Source organism: Hyaena hyaena, unplaced genomic scaffold (assembly GCF_003009895.1).
Source record: "Hyaena hyaena isolate Hyena2069 unplaced genomic scaffold, ASM300989v1 scaffold_30, whole genome shotgun sequence".
Lineage (NCBI taxonomy): Eukaryota > Metazoa > Chordata > Mammalia > Carnivora > Hyaenidae > Hyaena > Hyaena hyaena.
Genome location: NW_024080662.1, coordinates 5,640,854 through 5,656,559, shown reverse-complemented (window position 1 = coordinate 5,656,559; position 15,706 = coordinate 5,640,854). Strand labels below are relative to the sequence as shown.

The window sequence follows — 15,706 nt, the reverse complement described above, 5'->3', positions numbered from 1 at the left end:
CCGGTGTGTGGCATCCTGGGGGGGAGGGGGCATCTTGGGCAGAATGCCACCGTGGGGAATGCCCTGCCCTGTGGGATAAGTTGCGACGGGACTGGACCAGAGGAGGTCAGACCTCACCAAGCTTGGCTCAGGGACGCACACTGGACCCTGAACCAGGCTTCCCGTGTCCTGTGCTCAGAGCAAGAACAGGACAGAGCTAGTCGTTCGCCCAGCCCTGCATCTGCTCCCCAGGTCCCTGGACCCCATTAGCTGAGGATGGTAGGATTGCAGGTGACTAGGGGTCAGGCCCTGTGTGGCAGGGCTTGTCTCATGCAGCCAACAAACATGCAGCAGGTCACACAGCAGTGAGCCTCTCCGAGTAGCCTGAGCACGGCACCCAGGCTTCTGGGGACACGCAGAGCACATATGAGTAAGTCCCTGCTCCATGTGGGATCAAACCCACACCCTTTGCTGCCTCTGCTCTACCCTGTAGAGTCTGTGTTTTATCCAAGAAGGAAGCAATTCCCTTATAAGCCAGGACTGTCTCAGGGTTGAGGGTGACACCCTCTGGTGGTCCCACTGACATGTCCAGGATGGAGAAGTCCATGACCAGGTCCCCTCGCGGCCTAGTGCTTCCTCCCTACCCCAGGGGTGTGAGCAGTGGTCTGCAGGAGAAGCTCTGGGGTGGGAGCTTCAGACACTTAAGAAAGATCAGGCCCCTGAGATTGCCGCAACAGCCCAGAAAGACTTTTAGACCCCTTTCTCAGATTGGGAAACTAAGGCCTAAGGTCTCACTGTAAGTAGAGGAGAGAGCCTAGGTTTGAACCTGGCTCTCTCTGGGAGAACTCAGGCTTGCCTCCAGCCTACCGAGAGGGTTGCTGTGCACATGTGTGCACATATCCCAGTGTGCTGCTCAGTGGCATATGTGGAGGAGACCTCCTGGCCAAGCAGGAAAGACACCTGCTCCTGTCAGGTCACGCTGAACATTTGTGACCTAGCTCGTAGCTCAGGGCTTCCCAGCCTTGGAACTGCTGATAATGAGGGGCAAGATCTTTCCCTGGGGTGGTGGGGCCACCCTGTGCTAAGTAGCGTCCCTGGTCTCCACCTACCTGATGCCAGTAGCATTCCCTCTTCTCCAGTCACGACCAGTAAAAATGCCCCTAAACATTGCCAGTGTTGCCTAGAGGACACCCCACCCCCCGTAAGCACCCCTGGTGTGGCCCAGGCGCCTCTTCCCTGAGCATTGACGGGGCCGTGGAGGTGTAGGGCGTGGGGTCAGAGAGCCCCGGCCATGCTGAGACTCATTTGTCCTGTGTTCCTCCCCGCTAACCCCCGCTCCAGTGACGGGAGAGTCCCCTCCCAGCCTCTCTAAAGAACTGACCAGCACACTGGCCGGGGTCGGTGATGTCAGCTTCGACTCGGACAACCAGTTCCCCCTGGATGAACTCAAGATTGACCCCCTGACCCTGGATGGACTGCACATGCTCAACGACCCCGACATGGTCCTGGCCGACCCGGCCACCGAGGACACCTTCCGGATGGACCGTCTGTGAGCTGCACACCTGGCACGTCGCCGCCCAGCCCCCGGCTCCATCACCCCGCCGGTCAGTGGTCCCGACGGCGTCTCCCTGAGCCCAGGGACGGCCGCGCTCCGTCCTTCGCAAACGGCCGAGCTTGTGATTCTGAGCTTGCAATGCCGCCAAGCGCCCCCTGCCCTCCCGCCCGCCCCCCCCCCCAGCTGTCCACCTCCCTCAGGAGGCCGCGTGTCACCCCCGCGGAGCCTCCCTGCGCGTGCTCTCTCGCCCCCCACCCTGGGCCGTGAGCCGTCCCCCCCTGTAAAATGCGGAAAGCGTGTTGGGCAGGGCCTCTGGCCTGGAGGGGGCGCTGTGGTCCATGGCGGCCGTGGGCTGAGGTGCATTTTCCGACTGTTGTCCAGCTCTCACTGCCTTCCTTCGTTCCCGGTCCCCCGACCTGCCCGCCACCCCCCCCAGCCCGAGGTTAGGTAGAGAGCCAGCCCCACCCTGCCAAGGGGAGAAGGCGCCAGAGAGAGGGGTAGACACAAAGCGAAATAAACACTATTTTGACTGCTGTCTTTTATATTTCTGAGCACATTCAGAGAATGCTAGAATCCATCCCATGGAGGTAGAACATAAAAGGTGTGAACAGAGCATGCAAAGCAGCTAAATCTTCCCGGGACCCTTGCTCCCGCTTTGCCCACCCCCAGCTAGGTCCCTCTGGGGCCGCCTTGGCCCTGAAAGTGAAGCCCCTGACCAGGATGGAAGGGCCTTCCAGGGGATGCATGTGGAGGCACGGACTATCTCCGGGGTTTGTTTTCATCTCTCAGCCTGTTTTCATCTTTTCTTCTCTGTACCTTGGTCACTGTCACTGTTATTTAAACATGGGGTGGGGAGGGGGTGGCCAGGGCATTTTTGTTGTTTTTGTTTGTTTGTTTCTTTTGGTTTGTATTTACACTTTGGTTGTAGATGAGTAGCTGACTCCTTCGATCCAATACTTGCCTGAGAGCATGTTTTTATTCCAGAAATCCCAGGTTATATATTTTTTAAGCTAACTGGAAGCAGTCTGCTGCCTGCCCGGATCTGAGCTGTGTCTCTAGCCGTTTTAGCGAAGGCCCACATTATCTCAGAACGCAAGGGCTGAGTGAGGGCGGATTGGGCCTGGTAGGGTCTCTGGCAGAAGCTCGAGGTGGCAAGAGGTGTCTCCGCACTAGCCACGCGACAGGTGGAATTCCAGGAAGGAGCCACGGCGTTTATTAAGGGTCTCTCAGAGACCCATCTCTGCCTGGCCATCCTGATGGTCTTCCAGGGAGGACTATCCCAGACCCCGAGGCTGGTGGCAGCTGCAGCCCCTCTGCCCTGACACCCCCCGAGATGAGGCTGCTCTCTTGCCCCCTACCCTGAGAGCCAGCTGACATTCGTCTCCTTCAGCCACCCTTTTCATGGCTCCTCCCAACAGGGCCGGATTCGGGGGCAAAGAGCAGTGTGTGTTGTAGCAACAGGTTTCCAGGTGCTTCTTGAAGTGCCTCCAGAGGCCGAGGTGACCATCAGGGCTCGGCCTTCATGCTGGGGGCTGTCCCTGTGCCCTCCAGGCCCCGGGAGGGGTGAAAGGGCCGTCTTTGTTTTCCGTCAGCTGCTCTGAAGTAGGAACTTCTGTTGCAGTCCCTCCAAAGCCTCACCTTGAGCTCTTGCTGGCTCCTTGACCTGCAGGCCGGGCCGGCACCTTCTCCTCGGAGTGATTCTCTGTGGCGTTGCAGCCACTGCCTCTGGGTCGTGAGAGCCCTCGCCTCGGTCTGTGGGAGCCAGATTTGATCCTAATGACATCTCTCTCTCTCTCTCTCTCGTTCCCGGGCCATGTTGTTAGCACATGGCCAAGCAACTGGGCTGCTGCCACAGGTATAAGAAGGCCCCCTCCTCGGTCATTTGGCCCCTGCTGCCCTCATCTGGGCTAGGGGACACGGGGTCAGTCCATTCAGGTTGAGGCCCCAGCCTTTTACCGAGGCAGGGTCTGGGAGCAAAGACTGAGACTTTCTTCTTCTTTTTTTTTTTTTTTTTTTTTAAGAAAACTACATGTACATAGAAGAGTTTACCATTAGACTTGTATGTAGAACTTTTTAAAAAATGGCCTTAATAAAATTATAAGCAACCTTCCTGGATGCAGTTTTCAAACAAGGCATCGTGGACCCCGTGTGGGAGCCTCGTACTTCCTGTCTGCCCGGCACCCGGTTCTCAGTGCAGATGGGCAGCAGAGGGAGGGTGTCCACCCCTGCAGCCTATTTCTGACATCCCCTTGGCCAGGGGCACAGGCGACATTGTATTATTTCCATGGCCACTTCAGCTCCTGAGGGGCATAGGTGCAGCTTTCCCAGGGAGGGGGTCCCAGCCAGGAGCCAGTGGCCAGGCATCCCTGTGCCCTCACAGGGTTCACACCCCTGCCTGGGCCTGGGCAGGCCCCCTGAGGTCTGCAGCAGGGGATTTTGTTTATTTCTTAAATATTGCTTCTCTACTAAATATTCTTGAATTGCCAAGACTTCCTGAAACAGGACAGCCTAAGGGAACCAGCCCTTTGACTTGTGATGTGAAAATACTGTGATTTCAGGCGAGCTGCGCCGTGAGGGGTGGGCTGAGGCCCCTGAATATTGTATATAGACCCGCCCGCCACCTGTGTCCTCGCTTGCTCGTTCTGGACAGGCCTGGACGCTCAGCCCACACGGAGTCAGAGGCCAGGCCTGTCTGTCCCCCCTGCCGCTGCCTGAGTGCTCCTGATTTCGGTCCCCTCAGCTGTGCAAACTTCTGCCCCAGGAACACAAGCTGAACAGTGTGTTCCCACCTGCCTCAGTTTACCCTCTGTCCCCCAAATCCCCAGGGCAATGAGTTTATTACCCCCACAGAGGCTTGTGGGCCAAAGTAGAGCCCGGGATCGGCCCCTCTCTGTGTCCTTCAGAGAAGAGGGTTTATGCCCCTGCCCCCTCAAACCCCACCCATCAAAGTCACCCCACACACACACAGTGTCCAGAGCTGATGTGGGGGACGAGAAGGGGTCTTGTCGGGATCATGTTCCCTGTCACAGGTACCCATGCCAACCTCCGTCCCCACTATGTCCTTACCAGGGAGAAAATAGGCAGCGCTCTTCGGGGCATCCTGCATTCCCCCTGCCCCACCTCATTCTCACATGCCCTGCCTCCTTCTGACACACTTCTGGGCAGGAAGTGGTGGGGCGGGGCGGGGTGGGGCGGCCCCTTGTGGTAAGGGGCCCTGAGACCCTCAGTAGAAAGCTTGGGGCAAGTTGACCCTTTAGCAAGGTTTAGGGGCCACAGCTGACAGTATCCAAAAACTGTCTACTCTCTCCTGTGGGGGACAAGCCAGAGAAGAAGGGGCCCTTACTGTGGTGGGTCCAATCCCTCCCTGCCATTGCTGTCCATCGGACTCCCTGGGACTAGCAAGGCCTAGGCGGAGGGCAGCCGTGTGGGCTTGGGGCCCTTTCCCCAGCAACACCTCCACCCAGCCCCCCTGCTGGCTTCTAGCTACCTGCCTGCCCCAAGGGTGTGCACTGAGCACAGGGCTCCTAAGGCGCTCACGCTGGCCTTTGCAGCCCTTCTGCTCTTGTCTACTTGTGGGTTTGGGGGGCTAGAAAAGAAGGGTTCTGATGTCTGTGTGTTTGGCATGATTTCTTGGGCTGGCCGAGCTCCCCGGAGGCTGCCTAGCCAGCTGGGCCCCGTCGGGGGGCCCACGTGTCATAGTGGGGTGGCCGAGGATGGACATCGAGCCCTATGAGACCCCCACAGGGAGGGCGAGAGTCTCCGCGTCCATCTGTGTGTCCTGGGGTGGGCTGCGTGCCAGGTGCTAGCTGTGGCCTGGCCAGTCAGGACGGGAGGAGGCTCCAGGTCTTTGGGGGGCTGAATGGGGCTCCAGCTGCAGAGGCTGCCTTCCCCACCAGCCAGCATCCTGGGCCCAGTGAGCCCCCATGAGGGATTGTCCTTAGAGGGGCCCCCAGGGCCGCCAAGGACACGTGGGAGCGTGCCCCCCTCCCCAGACCTCCACATCTCAGCCAACCCTGAGCTGGCTCGTAACCAAACGTCCTCCCAGACTTCCAGCCCCATCTGGATTCCTGCTTTTCTGCATTTCCAAAGAAAGCACCCCACTCCTAGGGACAGGCTGCGTGTGGTAAGGTCTGGCGGTATGGGGGAGCCCTCCACTCCCCACCCCCAGTCCTCACAAAGCTGCAGCAGCACCCACCACCCTCACTGGGTTCTGATGGAGCTGTAGTTAGAGGCCACTGAGGCTCTCGTTGTGGGGGTAGGGTATGGGGGCTACAAGGTCAAGGGTATCCAGCGCCCCTGGTCTTGACCCATCACTCCTGCAGGTGGCGCTCCCGGTAAGGGAGCCGTGGCTACCCGAGCCCTTCCCACTTGGCTCGCAGAGCCCTGGGGAGGACAGAGTGCTTCCCCCGCCCACTGCCGGAGGCCTGCCTGGGGTGAGTGGGCAGCTAGGTCTGTTTCCGCCCCTGTTCTCCTTGGAACCTGTGCCCCCACCTCCTGGGGGTCTCACAGTGTGTGACTGGGGGTTCCTGGTACACTCCTCCATCAGGTCCTGCCCAACCGTCTCAGCCTGAGCTGACTCTCCTTGGTTTCTCTTGGCCTTTGGCCTCCAAGGTTCCTAATTGGGTGGGGCTCAGGCCCCCTTCAAAACCCTTCACCACAGGCAACGGGCCACAGACACATTCTCTCACTGCCAGGAGACGGAGATGGGGTAACTTGTATCCCCAGGCCTGGGTGCTGGGATACTCTCAAAGGCATGGGGAGGGGGGCGGTGAGAAAAAGACCCTTGTGACCTGGGCTTCACTTTCCCTCCTGTCACTGGCTCACACCCATGGGTCTCAGCCTCAGGGTCCTCCCTGGCAGGGTGGGGGCTAAGGTCTGGACATCAGAGTGATGCTGGCTCCAAGTAGTTTCCTCCACCTTCTGCCCTCTCGGTCAGCCCTCAACTCCCCGTGCCAAGAGGCCAAGGACACGTGGCACATGCAGGGCGTGGTGTTGTCCCCATCTCACAGGGCTCTGGAGTTCGGGGCCAATGAATGCCCAGCCCATCTTAGCCCATCACTTCTGACCTCTTGTCCACTCGGGACAAGTGGACACAGCTGTGGCCTTTGCCACCAGTCCCTGTGAGGGAGGGCTTTGGCAGCCAAGGTCCACTGGCCCCGCTGTGCCCCCCATATAGGAAACTGCCCCCCAAGGGGCTGGGTGGCACCACTGATATATGCAAACCTGCCGGTCCAAGCCCTGCTCCACCTGTGTCCCGCTGTCCCCAGGCTGGCTCTGCCCCCGCCCCCAGCATGTACACTCTTCTGTGGATGTCCCGTGGGCCGTGGGTTGGGTGCCCACGGTGGGTGGGGGCGGGCGGCTCAGGGCGCACTCGGCCGGCCCCTGCCCATCTTCTCTGGCGTGGACGCTTTTGTCTTTGTACCTTTGCATCCTTTGTAATGAAACATAATAAAAATCCAATGTTTTCGTCCCTGCCTCCTCTCCTTTCTTTCCCGCCGTCCCCCCACACTGGTACTGGAACATGGGCCAGTAGGGTATGTCAGGTGGGAGCCACACACACACATGAACATGGACACACAGGTGTGAGCCCCTCATCGCTACCCCCAGCCAGCTAGTTGAGAGTATTGCTTAGAAGAGGAAGGACCCCAGGTTCCTGGGGGAGGCATTCAGTGGTGGGGATCCAGCCCCGTGACCTCAAGTGGGTAGGATGCAGCAGCAGGCCTGGGGCCTCCACAGTCAGGGTTGGACACTCCTAGTCAGGCCGCTGGGCCCTAGTGAACTGGGGAGGGTGGGTAGTCCTTAGCAGGTCCGGGATCCCTGGCCCAGCCTTTCCTCGGAGGCCCCACCCCTCAGCCTCCCTGAAGCAGAGGCCACGGCCAGCCACTCCACCACACACACTTTATTTTGTCCTCTCTGAGCCCCTCAGCCTCCCCTCCCCCAGGCCAGCCACCCCTCGGAGCCGGGCACGAGTTCCCTGCTTGGCGCGGTGAGGGCAGTCCTGAGGGTGGCCGTCTTCCAGTAGTGGGTCCCCACCCCCATCCCTAGGCCTGCAGCAGCCTCTGAGTCTCATAGTCCTCGGGGATGGTGTCTGGAGAAAGGGCAAGAGAGAAAGAGGGGGTGAGGTTGGGCAGGATGGACCCCCACCCCCTCCCCGGCTGGGCTTGCCCCTCACCATTGCAGCGGTAGCGCAGATTAGCCCAAATGATGTTCTCTTGGGAGAAGCAGAAGACCCCCAGGCGGCCACCCCGCATGGTCGTGTCCAGGACCACGTTGCTGTCAGCCACCAGCTCGGGGCCCTCGTAGAAGCGCACTCTGTGGGAAGGATGGGACAGGGAGGTGGGGCCCTGGGCTGGGCCTCTGCCCTGGAAGATGGGTCCCCTCCTCTGTGGGACTGGAACCCATGAGTCCTCCCTGCCTGGGCCACTCTCAGGGCAGGTGGGGCTTCTGACCTGGGTCTCAGCTTCCCTGTTGTGAGAGGATGGACTTCCTGGCAGTGCGGAGTGGGGACCGAGAAACAGAGAGAGTGGGACCCCACCTTCTATCTGAGGACCTGCTGTGTCCTGCGTCCTAGGAGAAGTGTCATGTCCCAGAGCCAAACACAGCTCTCATTCTACCTGCCCATATCATTCCCGTTTTCCAGTTAAGGGGACTGAGGCCCCCTGAACCTCCAGGGGCCAACAGAAAGACTCCCTCTGGCCCACTGGCCAGGGCCGAGGCCCCCACCTGATGTAGCCCACTTGAGGCCGGTGCTGCAGGAACCAGCGGTAGGACGTCTTGTCTTTCCAGCCCACGTTGCGGGGGTCCTTCCACAGGAGCCGCACCTGTGAGGCTGTGTCCCCCGTGTGCCAGAGTGCATTCCGCAGCTGCTCCCCGGGGCCTGTGGAGGACTTCACAGCCTGGCCGTGCCCCGGGCCAGGGGACTAGAGTCAGAGGCCGCACAGGCTACTGGAGCCCTCCAGAACCCTGCCTGGTGGCACAGGAGGGGAGCCACAGGGCTTGGCAGCGGTGGGAGCGCCTAGGGTGCCTGGGTGGGATACCTGCAAGGAAGCCTTCTTGGGGGTCACATGGAGATTTGCAGGGGGGGGTGGGGGGGCAGGGGTGGTCTGGGAGCTCCTGTGAGGATCTGGGAGTCCATGGGCAGGTTTGGAGTCTGAGAGGATTTGGAGGGGTCTGTGAGACGGGCTTAGTGACTACAGACAGTTTTGGGACAAACTGGGCTCTACAGGATTTGGGGAATTTGCTGGAGGGTTTCAGTGACTTACTGGGGTCTAGGGATTCTGCAGGAGGATTTGGAACCTGAGGGGAAGTTTCGGGCTGCATGAGGTTTCGGGGCCCAAAGGAAGTTTGGGGGCCCTGGGGGAGTGTTTGAGGGCCTGTAGGAATCCGGGGAGAGGGGTGCAGCTGGGAGGACTCTGAGGTCCACAGAATGATGCTAGGAGGCTGTAAAGGGTTTGGGAGTCCTTGGGAGGATTTGGGGTCTCCTAGAGAGCTCAGGGACTGCGAGAGGTCAGGTGGGGCCACGGACACCTTGAGCTGAATGCCAGGTTCAGCCACTGCGCGGAAAGGATTCGCCTGCCAGTATGTCTGCTCCATCTGCTTCCACATGACCACATAAAAGCTGGAGCTGTCCTGGTAGCCAAAGATGAAGCCTGCATAGTCGTCATCTGTGACCGTGTTCACGTGGAACGTGCCTTCGAAGTCCACGCCATTGAAGGCCGTGTATCCTGGGGAAGAGAAGGGAGCGGTAAGGCTCTCCCCACTGGGGCCCTGCCCCCGCCACCCCGACCCTCGGGAGTCCAACTTGTCCCTAGACCCAGATCCCCACCCACATACCGGCCCCATCCCTATCGGCCAAGTTCAGCCATGACCACATCCCTGAGCCCCTGCCTGTGACATGCCTCGGCCAAGCTCCTTCAGAGTCCAGAACTGCGGGACCCCGGAGCCCAGACTCAATCTGGCTCCGCCTTTCCTAACTTCAGACCCGCCCTTGGCCCCGCCCCCTATTCGGCTAGGTGCAGGGCCAGGACCCTTCTCCCGTCTCACCCACAGCCAGGCCAGGGTCGCTGTTCATCGTCTGCACGATCTCCATACCCTGACGGGGTCAAAGGAAGAAGGGCCTCAGGTCGGCCGCGTGGGTCCTCGGTTACCCCGCCCCAGTTTAGGACCCAATCCCACCACCTTCCACCAGGCCCGGTCCCAACCTGGTTGAGCACCACCCAGTTGGGATCTATCTGAGCGTCGCCTTCGGGGTCCAGCACGACGGTCTGGAAGGCCCGGAAGTCAGTGAGGGTGACCTCGGCGTTCTCCGGACACACATCAATCTTGTCTACCACCTTGTCTGCGTCGAAGTCGCCCTGGCACGCGTCGCCCACTCCGTCCCCTGAGAGACCCGGGTGGTGGGGTCAGCGCCAGCCCGGCCCAGGACCTAGTCACGCCCACACCTGCTATAGGTCCCACCCGCACACCTCCCAGCCCCGCCTGCACCTGCCAGGTTCTCCACACCAGCCTCAAACCCACCACAGGCCCCGCCCCCTGCCCTTACGGTCTACATCTTCCTGGTTTGGGTTGGGCACCAGGCGGCAATTGTCCCGACTGTCGGGGACCCCATCGTTGTCGTCATCATCGTCGCAGGCGTCACCCTGGCCATCGTGATCTGAATCCTGCTGGGCACTATTTGGTACTGTAGGGCAGTTGTCCCGTGAGTCCTGGTGCCCATCCCCATCCCTATAATTGGTGGGTGGGACAGAGAGACAGTGAGATTTCCCAGAGGGCTGGGTCGGGGTCGCCCACCCTCGGTCCCCACCACCAGCCTAGACGGCCTCCTTACTGGTCTTGGTCGCTGTCACAAGCATCTCCCACAAAGTCGTGGTCCACATCACTCTAAGGAAGGTAGATGCAGGAGTCCAAAATCAAGGCTGAGGAATTCAGAAGCCTCCCACTGGCCCCGAGTTCCAGAGCCAAGGTCGTCCTGACCCCAAGGAACACCGCCCACCATGGGCTTCAGTCTCCTTAACTAGTCTGGAGCTCACCTCAGGGATCTGACCCAGCGGGGTGCTGCCCACGCTCACCTGGTCTGCGTTGCTTTTCTGGGGGCAATTGTCACAGGCGTCCCCTACACCGTCACCATCACTGTCCTTCTGGTCTGAATTGGGCACCCTTGGGCAGTTGTCCACCATATTTCGGACCCCTGAGAGAAGGAGGGGGGACAGCACAGGATCCCAAGGTGGGGGTGGAGCCAGGCTGACTTTGGCAAGGCAGCTGCGAACGTGGGGCTCGCCTGGGACATAGTCCCATGCCTTTCCAGGCTCCCGGCAGCTACAAAGTTAAATCAGGTAGGGCACTGGCCCCAGCCCCAGAGACTTAATGGACGGCGGGAGAAGGGACCGGCTCTCACTCACAGAGGAAGCTCAGCTGGACCCTCCGCTAGCACTGTGAATGCACCATGCTGAGTGTCTGTCCCCAGTGTAAAATTGGCACCTCCCTGGCCCTAAACTGGAGGCTCACGTTTCTGTTCAACTGCTTACTCCTTGCAACATCTGACACAGGGTCCGCCTTCCCCTCCTCCAAATGCTCCTGCCTTTCCCCCTTCGGGAGCTCACCCCCTGCAGGTTCCAAAACTAGCTCCGCCCTCAAGCAAGCCCCGCCCCTCGGTGCCTGCCCTTTCCTCTCCCCCCCTCCCCCTTCTGCTGCTCTCACGGTCGCCGTCGATGTCGTCGTCGCAGGCATCGCCTTTGCCGTCCTGATCTGTGTCCTTTTGGTCATCGTTCTTCTGGGACCGGCAGTTGTCGCACGCATCACCCCACTTGTCGCCGTCCGTATTGCGCTGGTCAGGGTTCCGCACCAGTTTACAGTTGTCCTGGGGGACAGGGCCGATCAAGGGGAGGGTCAGGCCTGGAGGGGCAAACGTCACTCCCCAGAACAGCCCAGCTCCGAGGCCCCGCCTCCTCCGCAGAGCAGCGGTCATCCCTCCTGGAACCCCCAGTCCACATCCTCTGAGGCCACCTCCCTCACCCAAGCCACGCCCCCACCTTGCCTAACTTCGGCCCGGATGTTTGGCCCCACCTGCTCGTTGAGGACCCCATCCCCATCGGCATCCGGGTCGCAGGCGTCTCCGATGCCGTCGCGATCCACGTCCTCTTGACCTGAGTTGGGCACCGTCACGCAGTTGTCCTAGGGGAGGGCACAGCGGCAGTGAGGGGCGTGCCTAGGGAGCCCCGCCCACCACCGGGCCATCGTCGCCCTTCAGACCCCGCCCACCTTTCGGCACTGGCGTTCGGGGCAGCGCAGCTTCTCGTCGGGGAAGCCGTCCAAATCCGTGTCTCTGCCGCAGAGGAGGCCGTTGCCTGCCCAACCAACGGCGCACTGCGGGTGGGGTAGTGAGTAGGTGCCCCGGCATGATCGCCACCCACCCCACCCCCTCATACCCAATGCCAAGCTCCTTTCCGCTCGCCCGCACTCACCACGCACGACCGCGAGCCATCGCGTTCCAGGATGCAGTCGGCCTTCTCGTGGCACGGGCTGGGCGTGCCGTCGGGGCAGAAGCGCTGTGAGCGCCGTTGGCAGCCAGATGCCTGGTCGCCCACGAAGCCGGGCTGGCAAGGGCCGCACTGGAAGGAGCCCTGGGCCCGGGCCGCGGGCAGTGAGCTTGGGCTGCCTGCCACTTCGCACCCTCCCCCCAGTGTCTCGCTCCTTCCCCGCTCCTCCCGGGCCTTACCCGGGTATTGACGCACACGGAGTTGGGGACGCAGTTATGCTGTCCGGTCTCACACTCGTTAATGTCCGTGCAAACCTGGACGGCAGGGAGCGCAGAGGTCACCGCCCCCACGCAGAAACTCTCATACCTCCCACCCGGTTCACGGCTCCTCTGCATCCTACCTCTCCCCACATTCCTCCCCAACCTCAACCATCTTGATGAGGATCCTTCCTCTGTCCATCTCCCGGGTCCCGGGCCCCACCCCTTCCCACTGAAGTGAGGCAGAAAAATAGCCTCAAGGCTAGCGGACCATTCCCAGGTGAAGCCCACCCCTCCACGGCCCTCACCTGCTTATTGGCCTTGGCGAAGGCCAGCCCCACACCCTCGTGGGCAGGGCCGCTGAACCCCGGAGGGCATGCCTCGCAGCGGAAGCCGGGGCTGGTGTTGATGCAGCGGACGCGGGGGAAGCAGGGATGGGCGTTGCACTGGGGGAGTAAAGGCCACAGAGGGTCAGAGGGCTGGGCTGGGTGCTCAAGGGCAGGGTAAGGTATTGTGAGGGTGGGCGTCCCCAGCAGAGGGGGGAAGTGGTCGTCGGGGCGTGGGTGCACGGCGACGGGAGGGTCGTCCGGGAGGGCTCCTCGCGGTGGTCGAAGGGTCGTTGGGGGTTGCGAACCCCGGAGGTGAGGGGGACCGTTGGGGCGGACCACTCTCGGCGGTAGAAGAGTGGTCGGGACGGGCCTCACTGGCTACGGAGGGGGTGGGCGCGACCGGCGTCACTGGTGGTGAGGGAAGTGGTCGGGGTGAGTGCCCCCCGGCGTCAAGGGGGTCGTCCGGACGTGCGTCCCCGGAGGTGAAGAGGTCCTCGGGGTGAGCACTTCCAGCGGGGGAAGAAATCGTTGGGGAGGTGGGTAGTTTGTAGGGACCGGCGTTAGGGGGATGGTCGGTGGTGTGGGAGACAGGCGCACCTCGTTGACGTCGACACAGTGCGAGCCATTGCCAGTGAAGCCCGCGGGGCAAGGTCCACAGCGCGCGCCGCTTGCCGTCTGAGTGCAAACCACGCCTGGGTAGCAGAAGCCGGGCGCGCACTGGGACAGGGGCCGCACGCTCAGACCTGGGGTGCGCGCTGGCTGCATCCCTGCGGGTGGTGAAGTGGGGCTGGTCAGGGCCCAGCCCGGGGGCAGTCTACCAGGACCACGCCCCCTCCTGGAGGGCCACCCCTGGGGGCGTGGCGAGATCCCAGGCTTTCCGCGACCCCGCCCCGGACCCCGCTCCAGGCGGGCTCGGTTTTTTCATTCTCTGTGTCTCCGCGCCCGTAAGTTTTCTGCTTCTCCTTGAGCGTCTCTGCATCTCCCTCCATCTGTCGCACGGGCTCTGCTGCTTTTCGTATGTCCCCCGCTCTCCCTTCCCATAGTCTCTGTCTCCCCTCCTTGTTCGTCTCGCCGTCCCTCATCCAATCTCTCCCTCTGTCAGCCTCCATCTCTTCCTGTCTCTTTTCCTCCCGGTGTTTCCTTCGCTGTCCCCGGTCTTTGCTCCCCATCTCCTCCCGATCTCCCCGCCTGCCGCGCCTCTGCCGCCCCAGCTGTGCTCACCGCACGCGTCACACTCCATCACTGTGTTTTTCAGAAACGTGATCTCCTTGACCTGCGGTGCAGGGAGGACGGGGTGTAGTCAGCGAGGCCCCGTACCTCTCTCTTCCTCCCTTCAGTCTGCTCTCCCCTCCCCTAGACTGCCTTCCCACAGACCCACCCACTCCCCTAGGACCCCCCTCCACCCCCTCGGATTCTCTTTCCTCCCAGCACCTTTCCTCCTTCTTTGGGACCCCCTTCCCCTCCCCCCCCTCACAGACCCCTGCCATCTCTCGCGAAACCTTCTACCCCTGGGACTCCTTTCCCCCTCTTTCCTACAACTTCCTCCCCGGATCTTGGTACTCAGGACCCTCTCCATCTCCACCGGCAGCTCCTTCTCCCATCCCCCTGCCCCTCCTCCTCTTCCAGGCCGCACTCCCTGTGCCCCCCTTTCCGGTCCGCACCTGCTGCCGCAACAGCTCCCGCACGTCCTGCAGAGCCGCGTTGGTTTCCTGAAGTTCCCGAAGCATCTGCGGGCCCAGATCTGCACCTGCGCCGACAGGGGGCGCTGGCGGGGCATCGGGGTTTGGGGACCCCCCGCCACACCAGTCCTCACCGCGGCAGGGTCCTGGGACTCCCTCATTCCTTGAGCGTCCGCCCTGCCCTGCTGCTTGGTTTCTCCGCCCTGCACGCCCCGATGAACAGTCCCCGAGCCCCAAGGAGCCGCGACCCCAGGCCTCACGGGTCCTCCGGTACGGTTGGGGGTCAAGGCCACGCGTGGGGGAGGGGGTGGCTTACCTATCTGTATCTGGCCCTGGCCGGACGCACCGAGGGCTGCCAGGGTGAGCAGGAGAACGCAGGCGGCGGCAGGAACCATGGCGGCGGCGGGGAGCTGGACTGCAGCTCGCTCTCTGCTGCCCACGAGGCCCGCGGGGCGTATTTATCCCGGCGGCTCAGCCGGCTCCGGGGACGGCCCACCCGCGGCCCTGCCCAGCGTCCAGCCGCAAGGTAAACAGATGGCGCTGGCCTCTGCGTTCAAGGCCCCGCCCGGTGGTGCTGAACCCGGACACGGCGGAGAAACTGAGTCACGGGGAAGCCGGGGTAGGGGTCGGCAAGGCAGGGAATCAGGTGGGACCACCCTCCAGGCCTCCCTCTCACTTATTTATTGAGTGCCTGCTGTATGCCAAGATTGGGACATAGCTGAGTACAAAGCAATTCTCGTGGTGGCTCCCCTCAGCTCACACGTGGGGAAACAGTCAAGAGAGGCTAAAAGTTAGAACCCCCACCCCTGACTCTGCTTTAAGTCAGGCTGACTGGCTCTCCACTCCCTCTTCACTTGCTTCAAAATGAGGCAAATGATATCACTCTGTGCCTCTGTTTCCTCCCCTGCACAATGGAGGTAATAAGTATCATTGTAATGATTATCATTATTACTGGAAAATGGGGGGTCAAGTGAGAGCAGGGACCCTCCGGCTCCCTGCCCCCGGGGAATAGAGGGTTGCAAGTGGCCCCCCCTCTCCTCTTTATGGTCTTCCACCTCTGTGGTTCTGGGGCTGGCGAGTGAGGTGTGGGGGCAGCCTGGCCAGGATCCCACTCAGTTTCCCAATCTGTGTAATGGGCTGTGTGTGTCCATCCCCAGCAGGGAATGCGCAAATTAAAGGGCTCCAGCTGGAGGAGGTTGAGGGGGGTGGCCAGAGCTTCTGTTTGTGGAGACTTCGCCATACCTTCCGAACTTCGCTCCAGCTGCTGTGGGAACAGCCTGTAATAAAAATAAAAATTACTCCTAATCAGGAAAATCATCCCTCCCAGCCCAGCCTCGCTCCTGAGCTACAAAACACTTCTACTTTCCAAGTTAACCCTCTCCACCCACTTTCCAAGTGCTCAAAGCCTCTATCGTATAGATCAGAAAACTGA

The 15,706-nt window shown here is 61.3% G+C and overlaps 2 protein-coding genes across 9 annotated transcripts in view; one reads left to right on the top strand and one right to left on the bottom strand.

Annotated features, from left to right (window-relative positions):
• Window positions 1-7,004, top strand: part of CRTC1 (CREB regulated transcription coactivator 1) — a 77,505-nt gene extending 70,501 nt beyond the window's left edge. For all 8 annotated transcript variants that reach the window (XM_039228113.1, XM_039228114.1, XM_039228108.1 and 5 more), the window contains one exon: window positions 1,321-7,004. In XM_039228113.1, the coding sequence (XP_039084044.1) occupies window positions 1,321-1,532 (212 nt within the window). In that variant the 3' untranslated portion in view covers window positions 1,533-7,004. The remainder of the gene's footprint in view (window positions 1-1,320) is intronic.
• A 429-nt stretch (window positions 7,005-7,433) lies between these two features.
• On the bottom strand, window positions 7,434-13,855 carry LOC120229185 (cartilage oligomeric matrix protein). The gene is made up of 17 exons (XM_039227977.1): window positions 13,817-13,855; window positions 13,193-13,362; window positions 12,575-12,712; window positions 12,249-12,323; window positions 11,995-12,153; window positions 11,792-11,896; window positions 11,597-11,704; window positions 11,231-11,390; window positions 10,603-10,721; window positions 10,362-10,414; window positions 10,077-10,258; window positions 9,736-9,914; window positions 9,578-9,626; window positions 9,062-9,258; window positions 8,258-8,430; window positions 7,707-7,846; window positions 7,434-7,622 (listed from the first exon to the last, which is right to left on the bottom strand). The coding sequence occupies exons 1-17, from the start codon at window positions 13,833-13,835 to the stop codon at window positions 7,576-7,578; spliced, it is 2,073 nt and encodes a 690-aa protein (XP_039083908.1). The 5' UTR covers window positions 13,836-13,855; the 3' UTR covers window positions 7,434-7,575.
• Between the last annotated feature and the right edge of the window lie 1,851 nt (window positions 13,856-15,706).